The following is a 19,243-nucleotide window of genomic DNA, read 5'->3' on the forward strand; positions in this document are numbered from 1 at the left end:
ATCCCACAAACAAGCATCTTGGATGAATAAGTGTTGCCTCTGCGTTGTCTAGCCTGGGGATCATTTGAACTGTGTGTACTTTGGTTAGGGCACGCAAGTAGCATGTAAAACTTGTTAGGGTTAGAATTAGGCTCCTAACACCATGTCCCATGTTCTTTCCACCATGGCAGGCAGCTTGGCAGTGACTGAAAAGTCGCCTTCTCTTGCACAACAGCCAAGAAGCCCAGGTCAAATGTGACTGCTGAAAATGAGTGGGTGCAAAGAAGCCAGAGCAGAAGCCAGAGATGATCTGAAGAAAGGGTGCCCAAAATCCTATGGCTGTTACATATAATGACAAGAGGAACCCTGGTCACCACTGCTTCAGGGGGTGGTGTCCTGAATGACCAGGCCCCTAATGTGGCTGAATTTGATCCTCTAACAACCAGGCTCACCTGGACAATAGCTCCTCAAGGGGGATTCTATGAGGTCCAGACCAGTGACCTCCCAGGAAGAGAAACACAAGTGCTGGAAAAAGATTATCATCTGTGCCCTAAATAAATATCTCTGTCTTGTGTGGCTTTTCAATTGCTTAAGAGCCTGCTGTCATGAGGGCCCCTGCTTCCAGAAATAGGAAGGAGACAAGAAACCAGAGTCCTTACTATTTTGGGGCTTAGACTTGATTCTTAGCTGAGAACCAGGACCATTGTCTTTGGTTTCCAGGAAGTTTTGGGGGAAATCCTGAACATTGTTGATGGCTAAGTGTCAACTTACATCTGTTATAAGAGCTCATCTCTTAGAACAATAGGCCTCATTTCCCCAAATTTCCTCAGAGCTGTAGACGACCAGGGTCTCATCCTTTTTGCTGACTTCTCCATTTGTGCCCCACCCCTACAAGCCATTCTTCTCCCTTCTGTCCCGGATCTGTGCTTTCCTGGGGCTTGGGGAGCTGACCTCTGAGGACTTCATCACCCAGGGTCCTTTGCTCTCTGGCTTCTGGTTGGGGTTTGGCCAATGGGAAGAGATCAGAAGGTGGGAGGAGAGAGAGGTTGGGGTATTTCTTCTCCTGGCTCCCTCTCTGTCTTGCCACGGTTCCAGCAGTGGCTACTTTCTCTACAGGCACAGACATGCTGGTGGTGGAGGTGGAGAAATGTCCTCCTCCCCTGGCTGTAGCTCTCACCAGCTGCAAGAAGAGTACTTCCTCCAGGCTCCCCTCCAAGTCTACAGCTGGTAATGGTTTCATGCTGTTGCTAGACCCACCCTGGACATCTCACCATTCCATGTTAGTTTCTTAAACTCTACCTATACTTCTGTAAATTGTCCTTTTATTAAATTTTCTTTGGGTAAACCCAAAGAAATTTCTGCTGGGACCCTGACTAATATATGCTCCTGCCAAGTGCCTTCTCAGTTGATATTGTTCTGTAATGACCTCTAGAGAGAGAATCCCAGGCATAAATTTTAAAATAGTACCTAACACATCTAGGCAGCTCAAGAAACATACAAAGACTCAGACATCATGCATGTGGAACTCTTTGCTATCCTCCTCATTACCTTTCTCCTATCCACAATTATTCTAGAATCAAATTTCTATTTGCTGCCCAGTTGAAATCCATGCTAGCTGAGTTTGCCTTGGGTTTAAGTCAAGTGGAGAAAACACCACACAGTCTCCTCATCCCCATACACCACCTGCAGGTAAAGACATACTCACTTGCCATTGTTAAATATGACAGTGCAGTTGGGCCAACAGTCATGGTTCACTAATCCCAGGTTGGGAAAGATGCCCACACCCACAGCCTGCAGGCCTCTCTGATCACTGAGTGTGAAGCCATTGCAGTTAATCTACCCAGAGGAAAAAAGAGTCAGTTAGCAGACATAGATAAGGGACAGACCACCATCCTAGCTGCTGAAAGTTTAAAAAAACAGAAGACTCAGGGGCATCCTAGAGATTCTTAGAGAGTCTAGGAACAAACCATTTGGTGCCATGTTCTCTACATGACTCCAAATGACCCTCAAAATCAGTACCATGGGAGAGTCCCATACTTGCTAAAAGCAAAGACACCTTGAAAGTTTTTGGTAGTTGTACTCTAAAAAGGCCAGGTGGAATGTTGGTTCTGAGAAGCCTCTCCCTTTTCCTGTATCTGGGTCTCACACAAACCTTCCTCAGTATCTATCCTTGTTTCTCTCTCCGCGCTCTGCTCTGCCTTACTCTGTGTGTGTGTGTGTGTGTGTGTGTGTGTGTGTGTGTGTGTGTGTGTTTCTGTGTGTCTGTGTGTCTGTATGTCTCCCCTGTTTCCTTTGCCTACCCACCTTTAATGCCTATATCTGCTCGTAAAATTGACATCCTCTTTTTGATTGCTTTGTGCTTGGTGGATATTTTATACTCCTGTTTTAACAATTTTAAAATCTGATAAGTGCAACAGTTAACATTTATTTCTGAATGCAAAGTAAATCAAGTTGGTTTTTACTTATGTGGCACTTGATTGATTTCCATGTCCTTAAAAATCAGTTGTTCTTTATAGAAACATATTCCAAATACCTGCTCTGAAAAATGCATAAGAATAAAATATAATATAGAATATGTTAATAATTACATGTGGATTTCTGCTCTCTATATAAACACATATATAAATGGGTGTTACACATACACAGTTGTACACCCACATGGCTATTTGTTATAGATACTGGAAGACTGCCACGTTCTCCATTCAGTCTCATCAGTCATTCAGCAAGTACATGAAGTGAAGCCTGTCAGCACCACTAACAAGCTGTTACCTTGGGCAAGCTTCCTTATTCTCTGAGCCCTGGTTCTCCCATCTGTTGGCTGAATAAATTGCATTAGACGATCTCTAAGGGTCCTTTCAGCTCCACACTTTGGTAGAGCTGAACCCTATGCAATCCTATGACTTGTAGTCCCCAGAGCGCCTCAGGGATACCCAGGATCTATCTGTGACAACTGTTCACTCTGAGGCTGTGGAGCATAACTGCTCAGAGTAGACACTCGGGCACCAGACAGACTGCTTCTAGTCCTTCTGGGATACCAGTTCACTGTGTGGCTTTTGGAAGTCATGGAACCTCTCTACGCCTTAGCTTTCTGTTCTATAAAATAGGAATGCTCAAAGCACAGTTTCCTGTGTTGTAAAGACAGCAAAAAAATTATATATTGGAAGCTGCGATGGTTCATTTCATGTGTCAGCTTGACTGGGCTGCAGTACCCAAATGTTTAGTCAAACATTATTCTGTATATTTCTGTGGATGTGTTTTTTCGATGGGTTAACATTTAAATCGGTACACTTTGAATGAAGCAGATTGGCCTGCATAATGTAAGTGGACCTTGTCCAATCAATTGAAGGCTTTAATAGAAAAAAGACTGACACCCCCCACCCCCAGCAAGAAGGAATTCTGCCAGCAGACTGCCTTTTAAGCCTCCACATTTGCAAGAGCCAATTCATAAAAATAAATCTCTTTTCTTTCTTCCTCTCTTTCTCTATCTACCTATCTAGACACATATATCCTGTTGGTTATGTTGTTCTGGAGAACTCTATCACACAAGCACTGCTGCTGCATGGTGAGGACTCAAGAGATGCCAAGTGTAATCATGCTGCTGTTATTACAACCTCCCTCCTCAGTCTGGTGCCAGCACCACAGAAGGGGCCTGGCCTGCCACCTAGAAGACACCTACCCCCACAGCCCAGGGCCTGAGCCTGCTGACCCACCGGGCTCCTGCCGCCACCTCCTGGACTCCCGTGGCCGTGAGAGGCCTGGCCTGGTTGCTCTAAGGGAGTACCCACCCAAAAGCCCTTACTCCCTTTTCCCTGCCTTGCCACACCCCACCATTTCAGGCTCCCCATTATCCTGATCATCAGACCTGGGAAAAGGAAGGTCTTATTTCCAAAGTGACTGGTAGGCAAGAAGGGATGGTCATTGAGTCTTTGTTTTCAGTGTGGAGAGGAGAAAAACTATAAAGTGCAGATTACCACCCGAATCAGGTAAGACAGGAATAACCTCATAGTAAGCTGGGCCAGAATGGGATGAGAGGTCTTCACTTTAGGACTCTGCTCCTTCCCCCTCTGGCCTGGCAGCCTCTGACTCCTTCTTGGTTAGACCATCCCAGCTGGCACCCCACCCCGCCGCTGAGGACTCGTACCACGCCAAGGATGTGAGAGATATACTGCATGCTGAACTGCTGGCTCTGGGGTGGCCAGTACTGCAGGAACGTGTCCACGTCCACCCGCAGCTCCCTCTGCTCCTCCTCCCCAAAGTGGTCCACATGGTTCTGCAAGTCGTCCACGGAGACCAGGCAGCCCTCCGTAAGCCCTGTGCCCTCTCTCTCTACCCGCCACATGATGCGTGCCGCCAGCCTGTGGAGAGAGGCAGGGTTAGGAAGGCTCCACTGCATTCATTCATCTACTCAATGAACACTTCCTGAGTGCCTAATGTGTGCCAGACACAACGTCAGGCACAAGATATGCTTTGGAACTAGACGGATGGAATTTTCTCTATCATGAAGCTCCTTATAGTGGGAGAGACCTAAGCTAAAGGAATAGTTTAAACTAGTGTTCAGTGTTATGCAGAAAATAAAATAGGATGACAGGATAAAGACTGGTTGGGGAAAGGAAGCCAAGGTCATCAGGGGAGGTGACTCAGAGGATGCACACTGGGGCTGAAAATGGAATGAACGGGAGAAGCCGTCTCAGTGCAGATGGGGATAGAGCGCTGAGTACAAAGGGCCTGAAGAAGGAATGAGCTTGGAGAACAGCTGGCTTTGGGTGTGAGACAGAGATGTGAACTTCACCTTGGGGGCAGACGCGCCCCTTGTAACTGTAAAGCAGCCCACGCCTACAAGATGAAGCCTGTGACCAAGGGACACTTTGGCAACTCCCTCACACTCCCAGACTGCATGCTGGCCAAGCACCTGGAAGGGGCTGATGGCCTGTGTCAGACCCTGTCTCTGCAGAGGGATCCCCTTGGCGAAGTACAGGCCCTTTCTTCATCTTGTTAGAATCAGAGAGTTATTTCTGCAGAGATGTCCTGCTGGGGGTCTCAGGTGCTAAGAACTAAGGTATCCCCACGAAGTGGGAACTCAGAGCAGCACCAGAGAAAATAAGACTTTGGGTAGGGTGTCTGCTGTCTCCAAATATTAGGGAATTAGTCACAAAGCTCAGAGAGTAAAGACTAATGTGTGACAGATTCGAACTCAGTAACAGAAGCAACTACCAACTGGGACTGAGCAGAGAAATGGAGTGAGCTCCCCATCACAGTAGGTAACATTTACTTGGGCCTTGAAGACTAAGTAGGATAGCAAAAAGATATCTGCCCTCCTGTGTTCACTGCAGCATTACTCAGAAGAGGCAAGAAATGGAGACAACCTAAGTGTCCATCATGAGTCAATGGATAAAGAAGATGTGGTATTATAATGGAATATTATGCAGCCATAAGAAAGAAGGACATCCTGCTATTTGTGACAACACACTGAGGACCTGGAAGGCATTCTGCTAGGTGAAACAGCCAGACAGAGACAAAAACTGCATGGTATCACTTATATGTGGAATCTTGAAAAAAAATCAAAAGTCAAACTCATAGTTTGGAGAACAGAGAGGAGAAAAGTGATTGTCAGGGGCTGGGGTTGGAAGAAATAGGGACAGGTTGGTAAAAGGGTACAAATTTTCAGCTATGAAATGAATAAGGTCTGAGGATCTAATATAAATCACAGCGACTATAGTTGATAACACTGTATTGTATAATTGAAAGTTTCTAAGAGAGTATCTTCAGGAGTTTTTATTTTTTTAAAGAGAAGCCAGAAAACTTAATTGTTTTAAATGTGAAATTTCACCATTTTTTAACAATGGCAGATCAATTTTTAAAAAATTAAATATTAAGGAGCCAGAGAGAATGGGTCTGCAGCCAGCCCCAGCATGGCTGTACACATCCAGTTCCCCCTCTTTTTGAAAGGACTCCACGCAGACCCAAGATGTGCACAGAAGTACCCACATCCAGTCTGTCTGAAGCTCTTTCCTGATTTGCACTCAGCCTGCTTCCTTGGGCCTGGGACTGCAGTCACTCGTCCATCCCCCGCCTGACATTTGGGAATCCCATGTGCCCCGCAGGGGCCCAGCACTGACCTGATGTTCTCATTGGGCACTTTCCCGTATCTCCTGATGGCCGAACACTCTCCCTTGTGGTCCAGCCAAGCGCCCTTCTGACAGGTGCGGTCACAGTAATGGGCATACTTGCACTGCCCACAGCGATGGAGCTTCTCCTGTCTCTTGAAGCAGGTGTGGCACACAAAGTTAACGAGGCTGGGATGGAAGGAGAAACACATGATGGGACACAGTGGAAAGGGACCAGCCACACTGGCCATTGGGAGATTGCGGTTCAGGTACTTGGCTCAGTGGGCCGGCCTTGGCCTTGTCTTTCTATGCTTCATATTCCCACTTTTCCAAATGAGGGGTTGGGCTTCCAAGGGTCCCTTCGAGCTTTCACTTTTCTTCTAGCAGGTGATTTTCAGTGAATCCAGTGTGGGGGACACCACTGCACCCTGCATACAAACCTTTCCATTTAATTCAGCAAGGACAGATGTGTGGCCTGTCTGCATTAGGCTCTGGGAGTACCACCAGTTGCCAGAGGGGCAGTTGCATTTGCAATCGCCGGGCAGGCTGAGGGGACACTGATAGGGAGGCTCAGGGACTTACTGGAGCACACTGGAAAAGACACTTGAGGATCCCAGAAAGTCTTCTATGCCAGGGGACTAGAGGGAAATTCCTCATGGTCCCCTTGCCAAAAGTCACAAGTCATGGGAGAGAGTGTTCTGTATGGCATGTCCTTCTCCTTGTTGAAATATAATGTCCCTTTCCCCAAAGAATAAACAATCATAACTATGTGCAATATGATAGGACCTGAACATGATATATTTTACACAAAATGAAGCCTACACACTGTGATGCATGTCCCAGGTATGTGTGTGTTGCAAGAGTAAGAATGACAAGGTTACTAATGTCACTGATGTTATCTGATGTATTCTCCTGGTTCAGAGAGAGACTGGCAGTGATTTGGAAGAATAATATTCACCCAGCCAATGCTTGAGGGTGAGAGATAGAAGAAGATGTTGTTCCTCCCCTGTACTTCTGTCCTCCCAGTGTTCCTGTCAGAGAGCTGAGCGTCTTCCCCCGGGGAAGCCATCATTCAGACAGAAAAGGGCATAGGCTAGAGTGAAGAAAACATATTTCAAGATGTAAGCTAACACCCAGAGTAAGTGAAATCTGGAGTGATGCACAGTACCTCTACGCCCCAACTGCAATGTGGGAAAGAGAAATCTTGGCCCCTGAGGCACAGAAATGCTGCAAACAAGTTCAGCAGCACAGTTGGAAGTACGGAGCTCCCAGGAGAAAGTGGACCTGTAAACTCAGGATGGAGTTGACCCTCTAAACAGGGATCTCAAAAGAAAACAGGAGCTTTTAGAATCACAGAATTCTAGAGCCTGAAAAAAAGAGACTGCAACAGAACATGCAAGTACAGAAATCCCTTGCATCCATCCCTGACATGCATTTTTTAATTCCCATGGTGAAGGAGAGTTAGCTGCTTCCAAAAACAGGACTTCCTAGACTTCTGTTGTTAGCCAGTCCTAATTGCTGCAGATTTCTTCCTTCAATTTGCCTTCCCAAAGAACATACTCCTATAACCTGATTTGGCCTTCTGGATCCTTGTCCGGTAGAGCAAGCCTGGTCAGCTCAGTTCTCCAAGAATTTGAAGACCGCTGCCATGCTTTCCCTCATTTCCCTCTCCCATTGCAACACTCCCAGCTCCTTCAACAGTTCCTTATAGTTCTGTATATAATACAGTTTCTGGAAGTCTCTCCATTCTGGTGGTCTCTGATGTGCCTACAATGGGTCCCTGTAGCCCAAGCAAGGTGGGTAGAACTGGACAATCAAGCAAGATCCAGCACCCAGTGCTAGGACACCAGGCTCAAGGATCAGCCCAAAGGCTAGAGCCCCCTCAGTCCCGTGGTGGCATCAAGAAATGGAGAGAGAGACAGACAGCCAAGCTGAGGGCTGCATGGCTACTCCTCTAAGCTAGGCCCTGGGCTTCCGGGAGCCCAGGCAGTTGCCTGCCTCTGGGTGGCCTACTCAACACACTGCTGTGTTCTGTTCCCAACTGCGGTGAAGTGCATTGCTAGTCATTTGTCATTAACCATAAAGTACTCAAGGTCGTGAACAGCTAGTACTTATATATAAATTAGAGCAGATTCAAAGTTATTCCCATAATAATGTCCTCCTTACTCTCTTGCAATCTCTTAAACTTTCCTAATGAGAAAGGAAGAGTGGAATTACACTAGCATACTCAGAATTGCAGACTCCCCAGCCCATCGTAACTATGCACAGAGGGTATCTACCCTGCTTGAGAAGGTCGCTTGTCATGAGTGCCCCAGCAGAAGAGAACACACGAAGCTCACACGGGACCCTGACCATTAAATTAGGTGGAATCCCCAAACTCTTAGAGATGGGGAGCTATGAATTTTCTCACATCTGTCTCAAGTCAGGATTACATTCTCTGGCAGGAAGGTGAAGTTCAATAGCAGGGACTGGATTGCTGGAGAATCCAAGGAATTTGGATCCTAGCAAGATTCCAGATCTGGTCTCCTGGCCACCCAAGGCTAAGACCCTGGGTGGGTCTTAATTCTTAATAAAAATAGTGTCCAGAACAGAGTATAGTATTCATGTGTGGTGCTGTTCACACTTCCTGGATCTGGACATTGGGCTTCCATTAGCTTCTTTAGCAAAAAATTCACACTTATTTAAGGTCAAATTACAAATATATGTCACTATATCCTCTTGAACTTTCTCTAAGGTGTTGCAGCCAAGTCAGAGGTTCTCTCCATTTGTCCACATGGCACTGAGTTTTTTAAACAACTTTATCAAAGTGTAATTGACATATATAAACTGCACATATTTATAATGCTTCATTTGATAGGCTCTGACATAGGCATATACCTATGAACCATCACCACAATCGAGATAATGAACCTATCTATCACTTCCCAAAATTTCACTGAATTTTTTAACCTGAAGTATAGAGTCCCCACCTTTATCCCTATCTGATTTTTTCCGGCGTAGCATTCCAAACCGTAGAGACCATTTTGAATATTTATTCTGACATCATTCATGTTGGTATGTTCAACTTGGAGTCACCTGCAAGTATAAGGGAAGGGGGAGTGTGGGTAAAATTGTAGTATTTCCAGAATATCTCGCCTGGCTTTAGTGCATTTGCATATCCTCAGGGGTGGAGAGAAGTTCATCTCCATATCCATAGGTAATTACCTGGGCAGCTGAGGGCTTATCTGTACCTGAGAGGTGAGGGGGAGGGCTGGTTTTGCTTCTGCCAGAACACGAAAGAGAAATGACCCCAGACTGCAGTTTGTAAGCAAGAAACGTATTTTAAACTTTATTTCTCCCTTTGACTGATTTTGGTTTTAGAGGTATTTTGCCCCAGGATTTCCTCTCCCCGGACTTACAGGAAGCAATGCCCACCTGTGGGGTCTCAGGACCGAGACCAGGAATACAAACCCAATGCAGGAAACAAAGGGGGGCCAGGCAGGAGGTGGTCTGGAGAATGGAGGGTTCAGAGCAAGCACAGGCACGCTGGCCATCACTCGTAATTCATCACTTAGAACGCCATGCCTGTCTGCTCTGGGGTGCCCATCAGAGAACAAGCCCACGCTGGAAATGCTCTAATGTTTTATACTGAAATTGATACTTTTTAGACTATCCTAGTATAATATCCTCATATTTTCATTTTACATATATATTCACATTCATATGCACATTTATGGTGATAATAAAAACAGATCTTTTAGTCTGCTATTTTTTAAGTGAGTTTTGTTATTGTTTTTAAATTCTGGGCAGACAATGCCCCCCTTAGAGTCTGCCCTCAGGTTAGGCTTCTGGCATCACCCTCCCCTTGGCCACCCTGTCCATGAGGCTCATTAGGGCAGATTTTCCAAGCCCAGCTCAAAGGGAGAAAATACACCTGTCCAGGCGCTTGCCACCAGGCTCCCATGAACTGACTCAATACACTTTAATGATCTGATTACAGAATAATCACTCCACCATCTGTAGCTATATTACGTTTGTTAGAAATTCCAGCACAAAGCCCCTTACGTCCTCCAAGTCACTAACAACAACCTTGACCAGAAGAAGGCTGGAGACAGAGCTGCTAGGTGCTAAAATACAGACTTCACCCCAGACTGGCTGACAGAGAGACCTATACAATCACTCATATAATCAATTATCAGGCCTTGAGTTCATTCACCTCAGTTCTACCCTATCTCACCATCACACTGTCTCATAAAATTCTTTATAAACGCTTTGCTATAATAAACTTTTAATTACTTTTCATAAAAAGAAAACATGATCAATTTGGAATAATTTTTTTCTCATCATGCCCTCAGAGTGGATTCCAACTGTTTACCAACTATTTTCTACAGGCTCACAATACCTGCGTTAAGTAGCCAGCTCAGAGCCTGACACGGGATGATTGCTATGTAGACGTCAGCCTGGTCCACACGTCGGTCCCTTTCATGGGGAGGCTGCACCAGGTGATCTCTGGGCTCCTGAGCTCCTCAGCAGCCTCTAATTCTCAGGCAGCTGCCAGACAAGGAAGACCTCTTGGCTAGAGGACAATCCCTATGGGGGACAAGGGTAATCGCTAACGGAAATACTCCCTCCTGTACTTGCACAGTGAAAGCGTATACAAAAGACATGAAGTCCTAAAATCGCTTTTTGGATTCCAGGAGAAAGAGTGCTTCTTGCAGCCAGGCTTAGCCGGGTGGCCTTCAGGTCTCCTCATTTTTCCAGTCCCCACAAAAAGATATTAACTCCCATTTACACAACACTTTGTAATTTTCAGAGATACCTTTAGCAATTCACTTTTGTTAAACTTTCACAACAACCCTTTAGAGCAGTGGTGATCGCTATCTTTGCAGGGAAATTATTCTCCCAGGGGTCTCTGGTGCCTGGCACTGCTCCCAGCACAGGGGGCAGAGGAAGCCACCAAGTCCACCTATTTTGCCAGCACGTCCCCACGCACTACTTGCTCTGCGGCCCTGCCCTGGGTTATGTCATCTGTCAGAGTCAAGAGGGCTGGACGGGCAACTGGTGCTCAGCTCCTTGTATGGAAACAACCAGTTACTGGACAGATAAATGCAAAGAGAAGGCGCCTGCAAGGTGGACAAGCCCTCCAGAAACACAGAGAGGACTGATCCCACAGTTATGGCTTTCTGGGTGACTTCAAAACTCTCAGCCTGCCAGGAGGGGGTCACCCCTCAAAAACCAAGGGGAAGCGGGAGTGTCTTAAAGAGCATCCCACCCCTCAAGTACCCAGAGAATTTTACAATATTTTAAATTCCTTCTCTCCTTCCTCCTTGTTCTTTTCACTCTTCCTTCCTTTCACAAATATTTGTTGGGCATCTGTCCTGTGCTGAGCATCAAGCTTGGTAATAGAGGGCCTTAAAGAAAAACAAGACGCAAACCCCACTTTCAAGCAGTCAGTTCAAGCAAAGTGACCCATTCCATCCAGGAGCACGGGGAGCTTGCTGTAGGGTTCAAGGAAGAGAGACCTAACTCCCACTGAGGTGGGGGAGGTGAGGGACCAGGAAGGCAACCAACCACCTGGGAGGGGAGGAGGCATTGCTCTGATATTCTAACAATGGGTTGAGTTTATAATCAGAATGTCAAGTTCCTCCACGGAGAGGCCCTGGTGTGAGTCAGAAGATTCCATGTCAGAGGCTCAGACACATACAGGAGACAGAAGTAGTTGTTTGACAAGATCGTAGGATGTACCAGATAGGGGAAATAATGCAGGAAGTAGGCTCGTTTTCTGTTCCCCATGGCCTCTACTTAATGTCATTTTCAAGTGCCCAGTGTTGACTCTTGAGGGCATCTCTTGTTCATGTTTGCACTCTTCCATACCTTACTGTAAGAAGTAAGTGCTGCTTCCTTCCATCAGACCTAGGGATCACCTACTTACTTTTAACATATCTTTCATATCAAAATAGTAATTCCAGGATTTTCTCTGCCACAGCTCACATGATGAGGTTTACCCACCCCATTCAGACCTGTCTGTATTTCCCACGTTCCAGCTGCAACCACACCCCAGTTCCCGGGCTCAAACACATCTTCAGAGGCGCATGAGCAAAGATGACATCATTACGGGGACAACCTGGCATTTTATCTAATCTAATTTGACCTACATTTAAAAGGCAGTTATTCCCAAACTTATGCATTTAAGGATTGCGCAGTAAAGTTTAACACTACAGCTCATGTGACCAAATATGTCTTGCCTCCATAGCTAAAAGTGCCAAATTTAAACATATTTCTAAATACACCATGGTGATCTTCAGCATCAAGTAGACATGTGTAAGGCTGTAACCTGAATACTTTAACCAACAGTTAGTCACTCATTTGCTGATCTAACTGTTCGGGGATTTCTCTAATCCCTTTATCAACTTATTTCCATTTATAGCATCATTTGTCCTCCACCACCCATCAGCAGCTGTTACCAGATTAAAGGATATATGTGTGTTGGTGTGTATGCCATAGCTAATCCAGGCTGACACAGGCACACATAGAATTACCCCAGTTAAAAGCCCAGCTGTCTTCACCGGACCTGAAGAAACTCATAACTAGTTCAATTTTCAAAAAAGCCTGGCTGATGGTAATTTCTTTTAAAGTACGCTACTTTTTCTCATGTTCTTATTTTTGTTTTTACCTACACACTACACACATACAGAAGCTCCTGGGCACCTTCAGCTCCTAAACAGAATCAGTTAGGAGCTGGTCAAGTTTTTATTTAGAAAACTTTTTAGAAAATCCACTATCACTGCTTTTTCTTAACATCTTTTGTGACAAATTGGATTAATAGAAAATCCATATTACTGGTTGTGGTAGGCTGAATAACAGCCTCCCCAAAATGTCAGTGTTCTAATCCCAGGAACCTCTGAACTAGTATGTTACCTTATGCAGCAAAAAGGGCTTTGCAGATGTAATTAAGATTAAGGACCTTGAGATGGGGAGGGTCCCCCCCCCAGGGTCCCCCCCACCCCCTGAATTCTGAATCCTCCGGGGTGGGTCTAATGTGATCACAAGGGTCCCTAACAGGAGGCAGAAGGTCAGATCTGGAAAAGGTTCTATGCTGCTGACTTTGAAGACAGAGCTTAGGAAGGCAGGCAACCAACAGAAGCTAGAAAAGCTTAGGAAACCTAATCCTATAGACCCCATTTTAGATCTCTGACCTCCAGAAGTATAAGACAATAAATTTGTGTTGTGTCAGCCACTAAAATTTGGGGCAATTTGTTAGAGCAACAGTTGGAAACTAATACATTGGTTTGTTGTTATAAGCACTTTTTACCCTGTGTAATAGTAGGTATATTCCTGTCCTTTACCTATGAATTTCTGGATTTAATCATTCTTAGGTCCCAGAACCAATTTTGATTCTTCTGAAATTGATGGATGGTACTGCTTCTTTTATTACGACTATTATTCATTGGACTGACAAGAAAAAAAGAAATTAAGTAGGCGATGCTGGGTCCACTTAGGAGCAGGGGAGGGAAGGGCAGTAACAAATGATGGGCTAGATTCCAGGGGACTCTGTCCTTTCCAGCGACTCACCCCCGTATAACCTGGGGCAAGGCCTGTCACTGCCCTAGCCTCAGTTTCCCCATCTATGAAGGGAGGATTGAAAACATTCAATGGGTCTCAACCTTCTCGGTTGAAAAGCTATGGACTTTCTCCCCAGAAATAAAAAGTATGTATACACACACATATAAGCTTTGATCCTCAGATTTTAGATGTCTCCCTAGTTAAGGATCTGTGAAACCCAGCTTAGGAACCCATAGGCTTGATACACTGTACATTCAAGATACCTGGGACTGTTGAAAAAGAATAATCAAATAGTATTTTTGGCTCCTAGAGCTGCTCCATTTCTTGTGTTTAATGCTAAAATAAAATAGTAATTAGAACAAGTTGCATTCCTGTATTAACCTCATACCCCTCTCTTGCTGCACTGGAGTACTTTCCATGTACTGAAGAAATTGTGCGACCCACAGGCTGGGAGAGATCTTCCTGGTCATAGGGCCCAATTTCCTTATATTGCCTGGCTCTCTGTGTATCATATCTGCCAGGTTGTCACTAGGAAATACACAGCCTTGAAATAGCCCTTTCCATCTCCAAGCAGCACTGACACACCCATTCCACCCATCAAGCAGTAGAGGCTCAGTATCAAGGGCCTAAAAGCTTATAGGGGCCCAGGAAAAGGTTTGGAATTCATAGCACCTTTTAATAGTTCCGAAAATTTTTAAAGAAAACTGCAAAGTAGAAATTAATAACAATTTCAAAAGGAAAGGTATAAAAATCCATTCAGAAGTAGTAAGCAAAAGCTACATTTTGACATATTCTGAGGCTGTACCGCTAAAGGTAAGGGTGTCCTGGGCCTAATTAATCTAAAATGGCTTGAACTCTGACTAGCACTCTTCCTCTCCCTCAACTCCATCTTGACCTGAAATATGACTCTAGCTTCTATTCAAGGTGCCTGGTTCCAGACCTTCTTAAATTTAAAGAAAAAGAGTTTAGAACTTTCCTTCTTACAAATGACAGTTCATTATTTGCAGACGCTCATTAGGAGTTCTCCCATGTTACTATAACATATGCTTCAAATTCACCCACCTGGTCAATTCTGAATCTGTTCTAGGTTGGCAATGTAGCTATTGGCTGTGGTTTTTGTTTGAAGGTAATGATATGATGATAATGGTGGTGATGATGCGATTTTATTCATATTGTGATAAACTGTGTCCTGTGGACCTTAGTCTGGAGGAACCACCTGACTAATTTTACAGTTTGCAGAAGAAGGAGTTTCTATTTCAGAGGGCTGGAAGAGTCCTTCCAAGACCAAGCAGAGAAAAGATAAGAATCTAATTGCCTTGCTGAAGGCCAGACTCATTCTTAAGATTAAAACTATTTATCTTCTCATTCTATTTGACATAAATGAACTAAATGAGCTAAAAAAAGGAAAATGAAAGAATGCAATGACAATAACTGGAATAAAAGTAAACCAAAAGAAAAAGAAGCATAGCACTTAGACATCATTTTAAAGGATAGATGTAAGATAAGAAAAATGGGTAATTTTAAAAATATGATAAAAGGTATGAAAAATTAAGGAAATTTTTATTAAACTTAAAATTTAAATTAAAAACAGTATTCAGAATTAATTGAGTACTATCAAAGAGTTGAAATCAAAAGAGCTAAGTAACCAAAATAATACAAAAGAATTCAAACAACTTAGAAGTCCTGAACATTAAGGAGTAATAAATATAATGAGCTATACATATAATTGTAAAATGAGGGCATTGATGGAAGGTAGACAAATACAAAAGAAAAAAATGTAATGACCAATAAACGTATTTTTTAAAAACCTTTCACCTCCTTAATAATAAAACAATTCAAAATAAAATAATACCAAACAAGTTTTTAGAAATTAAGTTGGAAAATACAAAAGTAAAAGATAGCTTCCTGTGTTGGCCAGAGTTGGGATGGGGAGGTAAATGCTATATTGCTCACAGAGAAAACTGGAATGACCCTTTGGTGGGGTGATTTGAAAATCTATATTAAAAGCCTTTAAAACATCTTTTGCATCTAAAATATATACTTCTAGGAGTTTTATCTTTAATAAATAATCAAAGATGTGAGAAAAAATCTACTAGGAAAAGTAAGAAATAACCTTGATATCCAAAATATGGGATTTGTTAAATTGATATACAACTGTCAACAAAAGGAATACTATACAGTCATTAAAAGTACTTCAGAAGGATTATAATGGTTTGGAAAGTGACTCACAATATACTGCAAAGTAAAAGAAAAATAGGTTACACAATAATCACACTTTTGTGAAAGGAAAAAATGTATACATTAAGTATATAAAATCTAAGATATTATCAAGTGAACCATTATTTTACCATAACAGCACCAAAAAAAAAAAATTCTCCCAATTAAACCATAATGAGTCATAGATTGTAAGATGCAACATGACTTCAGAGATGTTAAAATGAAGTATGTATCCTAGAATTGATAAAATACTGTATTGTGTCATATTCTTTTTATTGTAAAATAAACAGCCTCACCCCATATTTTAATACAGTATCTTGATTTTAGGGAAGCATTTTATGATCAAATACATTTAATGTAGTGTTTCTCCCACCATCACCCCACCTACAAGCCATTGGGATCAAGAAAATATTTTATATGGGTTATATTTGCATAAACCAACTGTAAGGAGTTGTACTTCAATTTTTTTAAATGTAAGAATATGTGTTTAGGAATATGCACATGCATGATAAAACTATTATTCAAAAGGCAAGGGAATAAATAACAAAATTCAGGATACTATTTACCCTTTGGACAAGCAGGGGACAAGATAACAAAAGATAGGGAAAATGCAACCTATTGGAATATTCTAGTTAGATAGGATGCTGGTTTCACAGTTGCTCATTACTGTCATGCATCCTAACATACATAAATACATAAATATAATATACTGTTTGAAAGAATTAATTTTCATTTAATGCAGTGCTCAACTAAACTTTTTCTTCATGTTTGTGTTAGTAGGGTAGGGCAGAAAGCCTGGCTTGCAATAACATAGATTAGATCATGCCTCTTTTATAGGATGAATTTTGTAGGTGTCTCAGTCCTACCTCCCAGACAGGTTTCTCATCTGCAGTGGCTGAGTCTCACCAGGAGCCTGAAGTGGGAGGACAGGATGGACAAAGCTTTCTTTTGATGCCTGTCCAGGCTATCTCAGGTATCCCCAAAGAGCAGTCCCTTCATCTTCGCAGTGACAAGTTTGGGTAAATCACTTCTTTAAAGTATGTCTTTCAGATTTTTTTCCAATCATTTACCTCAATCACCCTAATTTTTATTACTATTGTAATAGTAACACTTTATTAGCATTTTATCTGCAATGTACACTAAAGTTATAGTTATTACTTCAAATGAATGATGAATTACTTCTAGTAAGAAAGACATGTAAACAACCTAAATGTCCAGTCACAAAATGGTAAGAGAGTAGGTAGCCATTACACACTATATTTATGAAGACAGCATTATAACAGAAGAATTATTAATTAAAGAATAATTAAAATGAAAAAACAGCATAGTTTATATACTAAGATCCCAGTGTGAAGTACAAACAAAACCTCTATTTTTAAAATAAGCTGGAAAGAAATACGTAACAATAGTAAGAGTTGTTATCTTTGTGTGAAGATAAATTTTTTCCTCCTAAGTTTTACTTTTATAATGGATGGAAAAACCACTGAACTCCAAACATTCTTGAAAAGAAAACTGATTGGTTTGTACTGACTTTGGGGAGGCACCAGTGGAGGAATTCTATACAAGGCAGTGTAGCAACTCAGAGCAGCACCAAGATCATTGTTCAAAGTTCCTGTGTTTCTAGCTTTTTGTCTTAATTCTGAACACAATGGACTCCTTAACCACACTCACCTCCACCCCTGACACACACACAAATAAATTAATAAAGTAAGACAAACCCCACCACCCTATATTCTTGAGATGATAGTCAGCCATACATACTCCATTCTCTGCCTTCCCTGAAGGTCTGGGTTGGCAGAAAGAAAAGAGAATTTGAATGCTGATGAAATTATCTTTGAAAAACAGTGCCCATTTTCAGAATGGTCAGTACAGTGAGCCAACCATGAAGCCTAGTTCTCAGAAGCCATCTTGATTCAGATCCCTCAATGTCAGGCAGGTCATTCCCACTGCGGGCTCAGAAAATATTGTCATAATTTCATTACAATGGGGCTTTTTAAAAATAAAGGTTTAGCACAAATTTAAAAGTTTGGTGGTAAAGAATGGACAAGATTGTGGGGAAATAGGAATGGAATTTAACTGCACCACTTCGGAGAACTTATTCAAAAGAAACAGTACACAGTGTGGCACAGCAATTCCTCTTCGTGCCATATATCCTAGAGAATAATCCACGTGCACATGAGGGCATGGCCAAAGGTTTTGGCTGCAGAAATGTGTGTTTTTATGAAAACTTGGAAAACACCAAATGTCTCCCAATAAGGAATAGATAAACAAAATTTCATATATTTATAGGGTACTACATACAGTAGTCAAAACTGGTGACGCATAAAGCAGATGGATCAATGTGAATAGATCTACATGTGGGTGAAAGAAACAGATCTTTGAGGATTTAAAATAAGTATCTATAGACTTATAGTTCTCATAAGGACAGATATCAAAAACATATTTGGTGAAAAGAGCAAGTTCTAGAATGACATCTGAGCTATGATATCATTTCTGTAAAAAAAAAAAAAAAGCCACAGAAACTACAGCTATACATTTTGATAAGTACAGATATATGTACATAACAGTGCAAGAAAATTCTAGAAGGAAACACAGTAAAATCATAACAGGGATGACCTCTGAGGAAAGACAGAGGGAACTGGAACTGGGGGTGGGAAAAGTAAAAGGGGATTCCAACTTCACTCATGACATTCATTCTAATTTTTCAAAGTAAAAAAAATAAAATGGATTCCAGTGTTATTGTGTATTTACAATTACTTTTTCAAAGCTTCAGCAATTCTTTTATCCTCTAATATATGTATTATACCCAAGAAAACATGGAGTCTTTGTAAGAAAATGTTTTCTGTGCACCACACCCACCTCTCTACCTCCTTTCCCTCCACCCTCACCACACTGCACACCCACTCAGCCAAGTTCATGGGTGTTGTAAGAAAGTGCCCCAAAGCCTTGGCTCACCTTTACAACCCTCCTAGAGACCAGAGCAAAGCACCTTGGCAATGACTCTTTGCAGAAAAACCTATGCCAGAAAAGAGCTGTCCAAAGTGCCATTTTGTTAAAAATGATCTCACAGGTTTTTTCTTACCCTGATGATTTTGAGAGCCAGATTTTTCAGAGTTTGGCACCAGCCAAACCAACAGGAGAAAAGAAGGCAATGTCCACATTTCATACCTGTCAAAAACCACTGCGGCGTAAGCCCGCTCGGCAAAGATGACATCCGCAGCGCAGAACTCCTTTGTGGCCTTCAAACCCCTGCCTTTGCCCTCAGAAGTAAAGACCTCCACATTCTCCATTCTCCCAAATGTCATCTCAGAGTCTCTCAGGCAGCAAGGCACATATGAGCCAAGTCCCTTGCCCTCGCTGCTATTTCAGCACCTTTGGCATCCCAAAGAGCAAGCCTATAA

General features: G+C 42.7%; 1 protein-coding gene across 2 annotated transcripts in view; it reads right to left on the reverse strand.

Moving 5' to 3' along the window:
* Positions 1-19,243, reverse strand: part of SMYD1 (SET and MYND domain containing 1) — a 35,209-nt gene extending 15,966 nt beyond the window's left edge. The window contains exons 1-4 of one of the 2 annotated variants that reach the window (XM_036931114.2): positions 19,011-19,243; positions 6,096-6,272; positions 4,121-4,334; positions 1,685-1,815 (exon numbers count right to left, since the gene is read on the reverse strand). In XM_036931114.2, coding sequence (XP_036787009.2) covers positions 1,685-1,815; positions 4,121-4,334; positions 6,096-6,272; positions 19,011-19,147 — 659 coding nt within the window. In that variant the 5' untranslated portion in view covers positions 19,148-19,243. The remainder of the gene's footprint in view (positions 1-1,684; positions 1,816-4,120; positions 4,335-6,095; positions 6,273-19,010) is intronic. The other variant, XM_036931113.2, reaches the window with a different exon arrangement.

Source organism: Manis pentadactyla, chromosome 2, assembly GCF_030020395.1.
Source record: "Manis pentadactyla isolate mManPen7 chromosome 2, mManPen7.hap1, whole genome shotgun sequence".
Taxonomy (NCBI): domain Eukaryota; kingdom Metazoa; phylum Chordata; class Mammalia; order Pholidota; family Manidae; genus Manis; species Manis pentadactyla.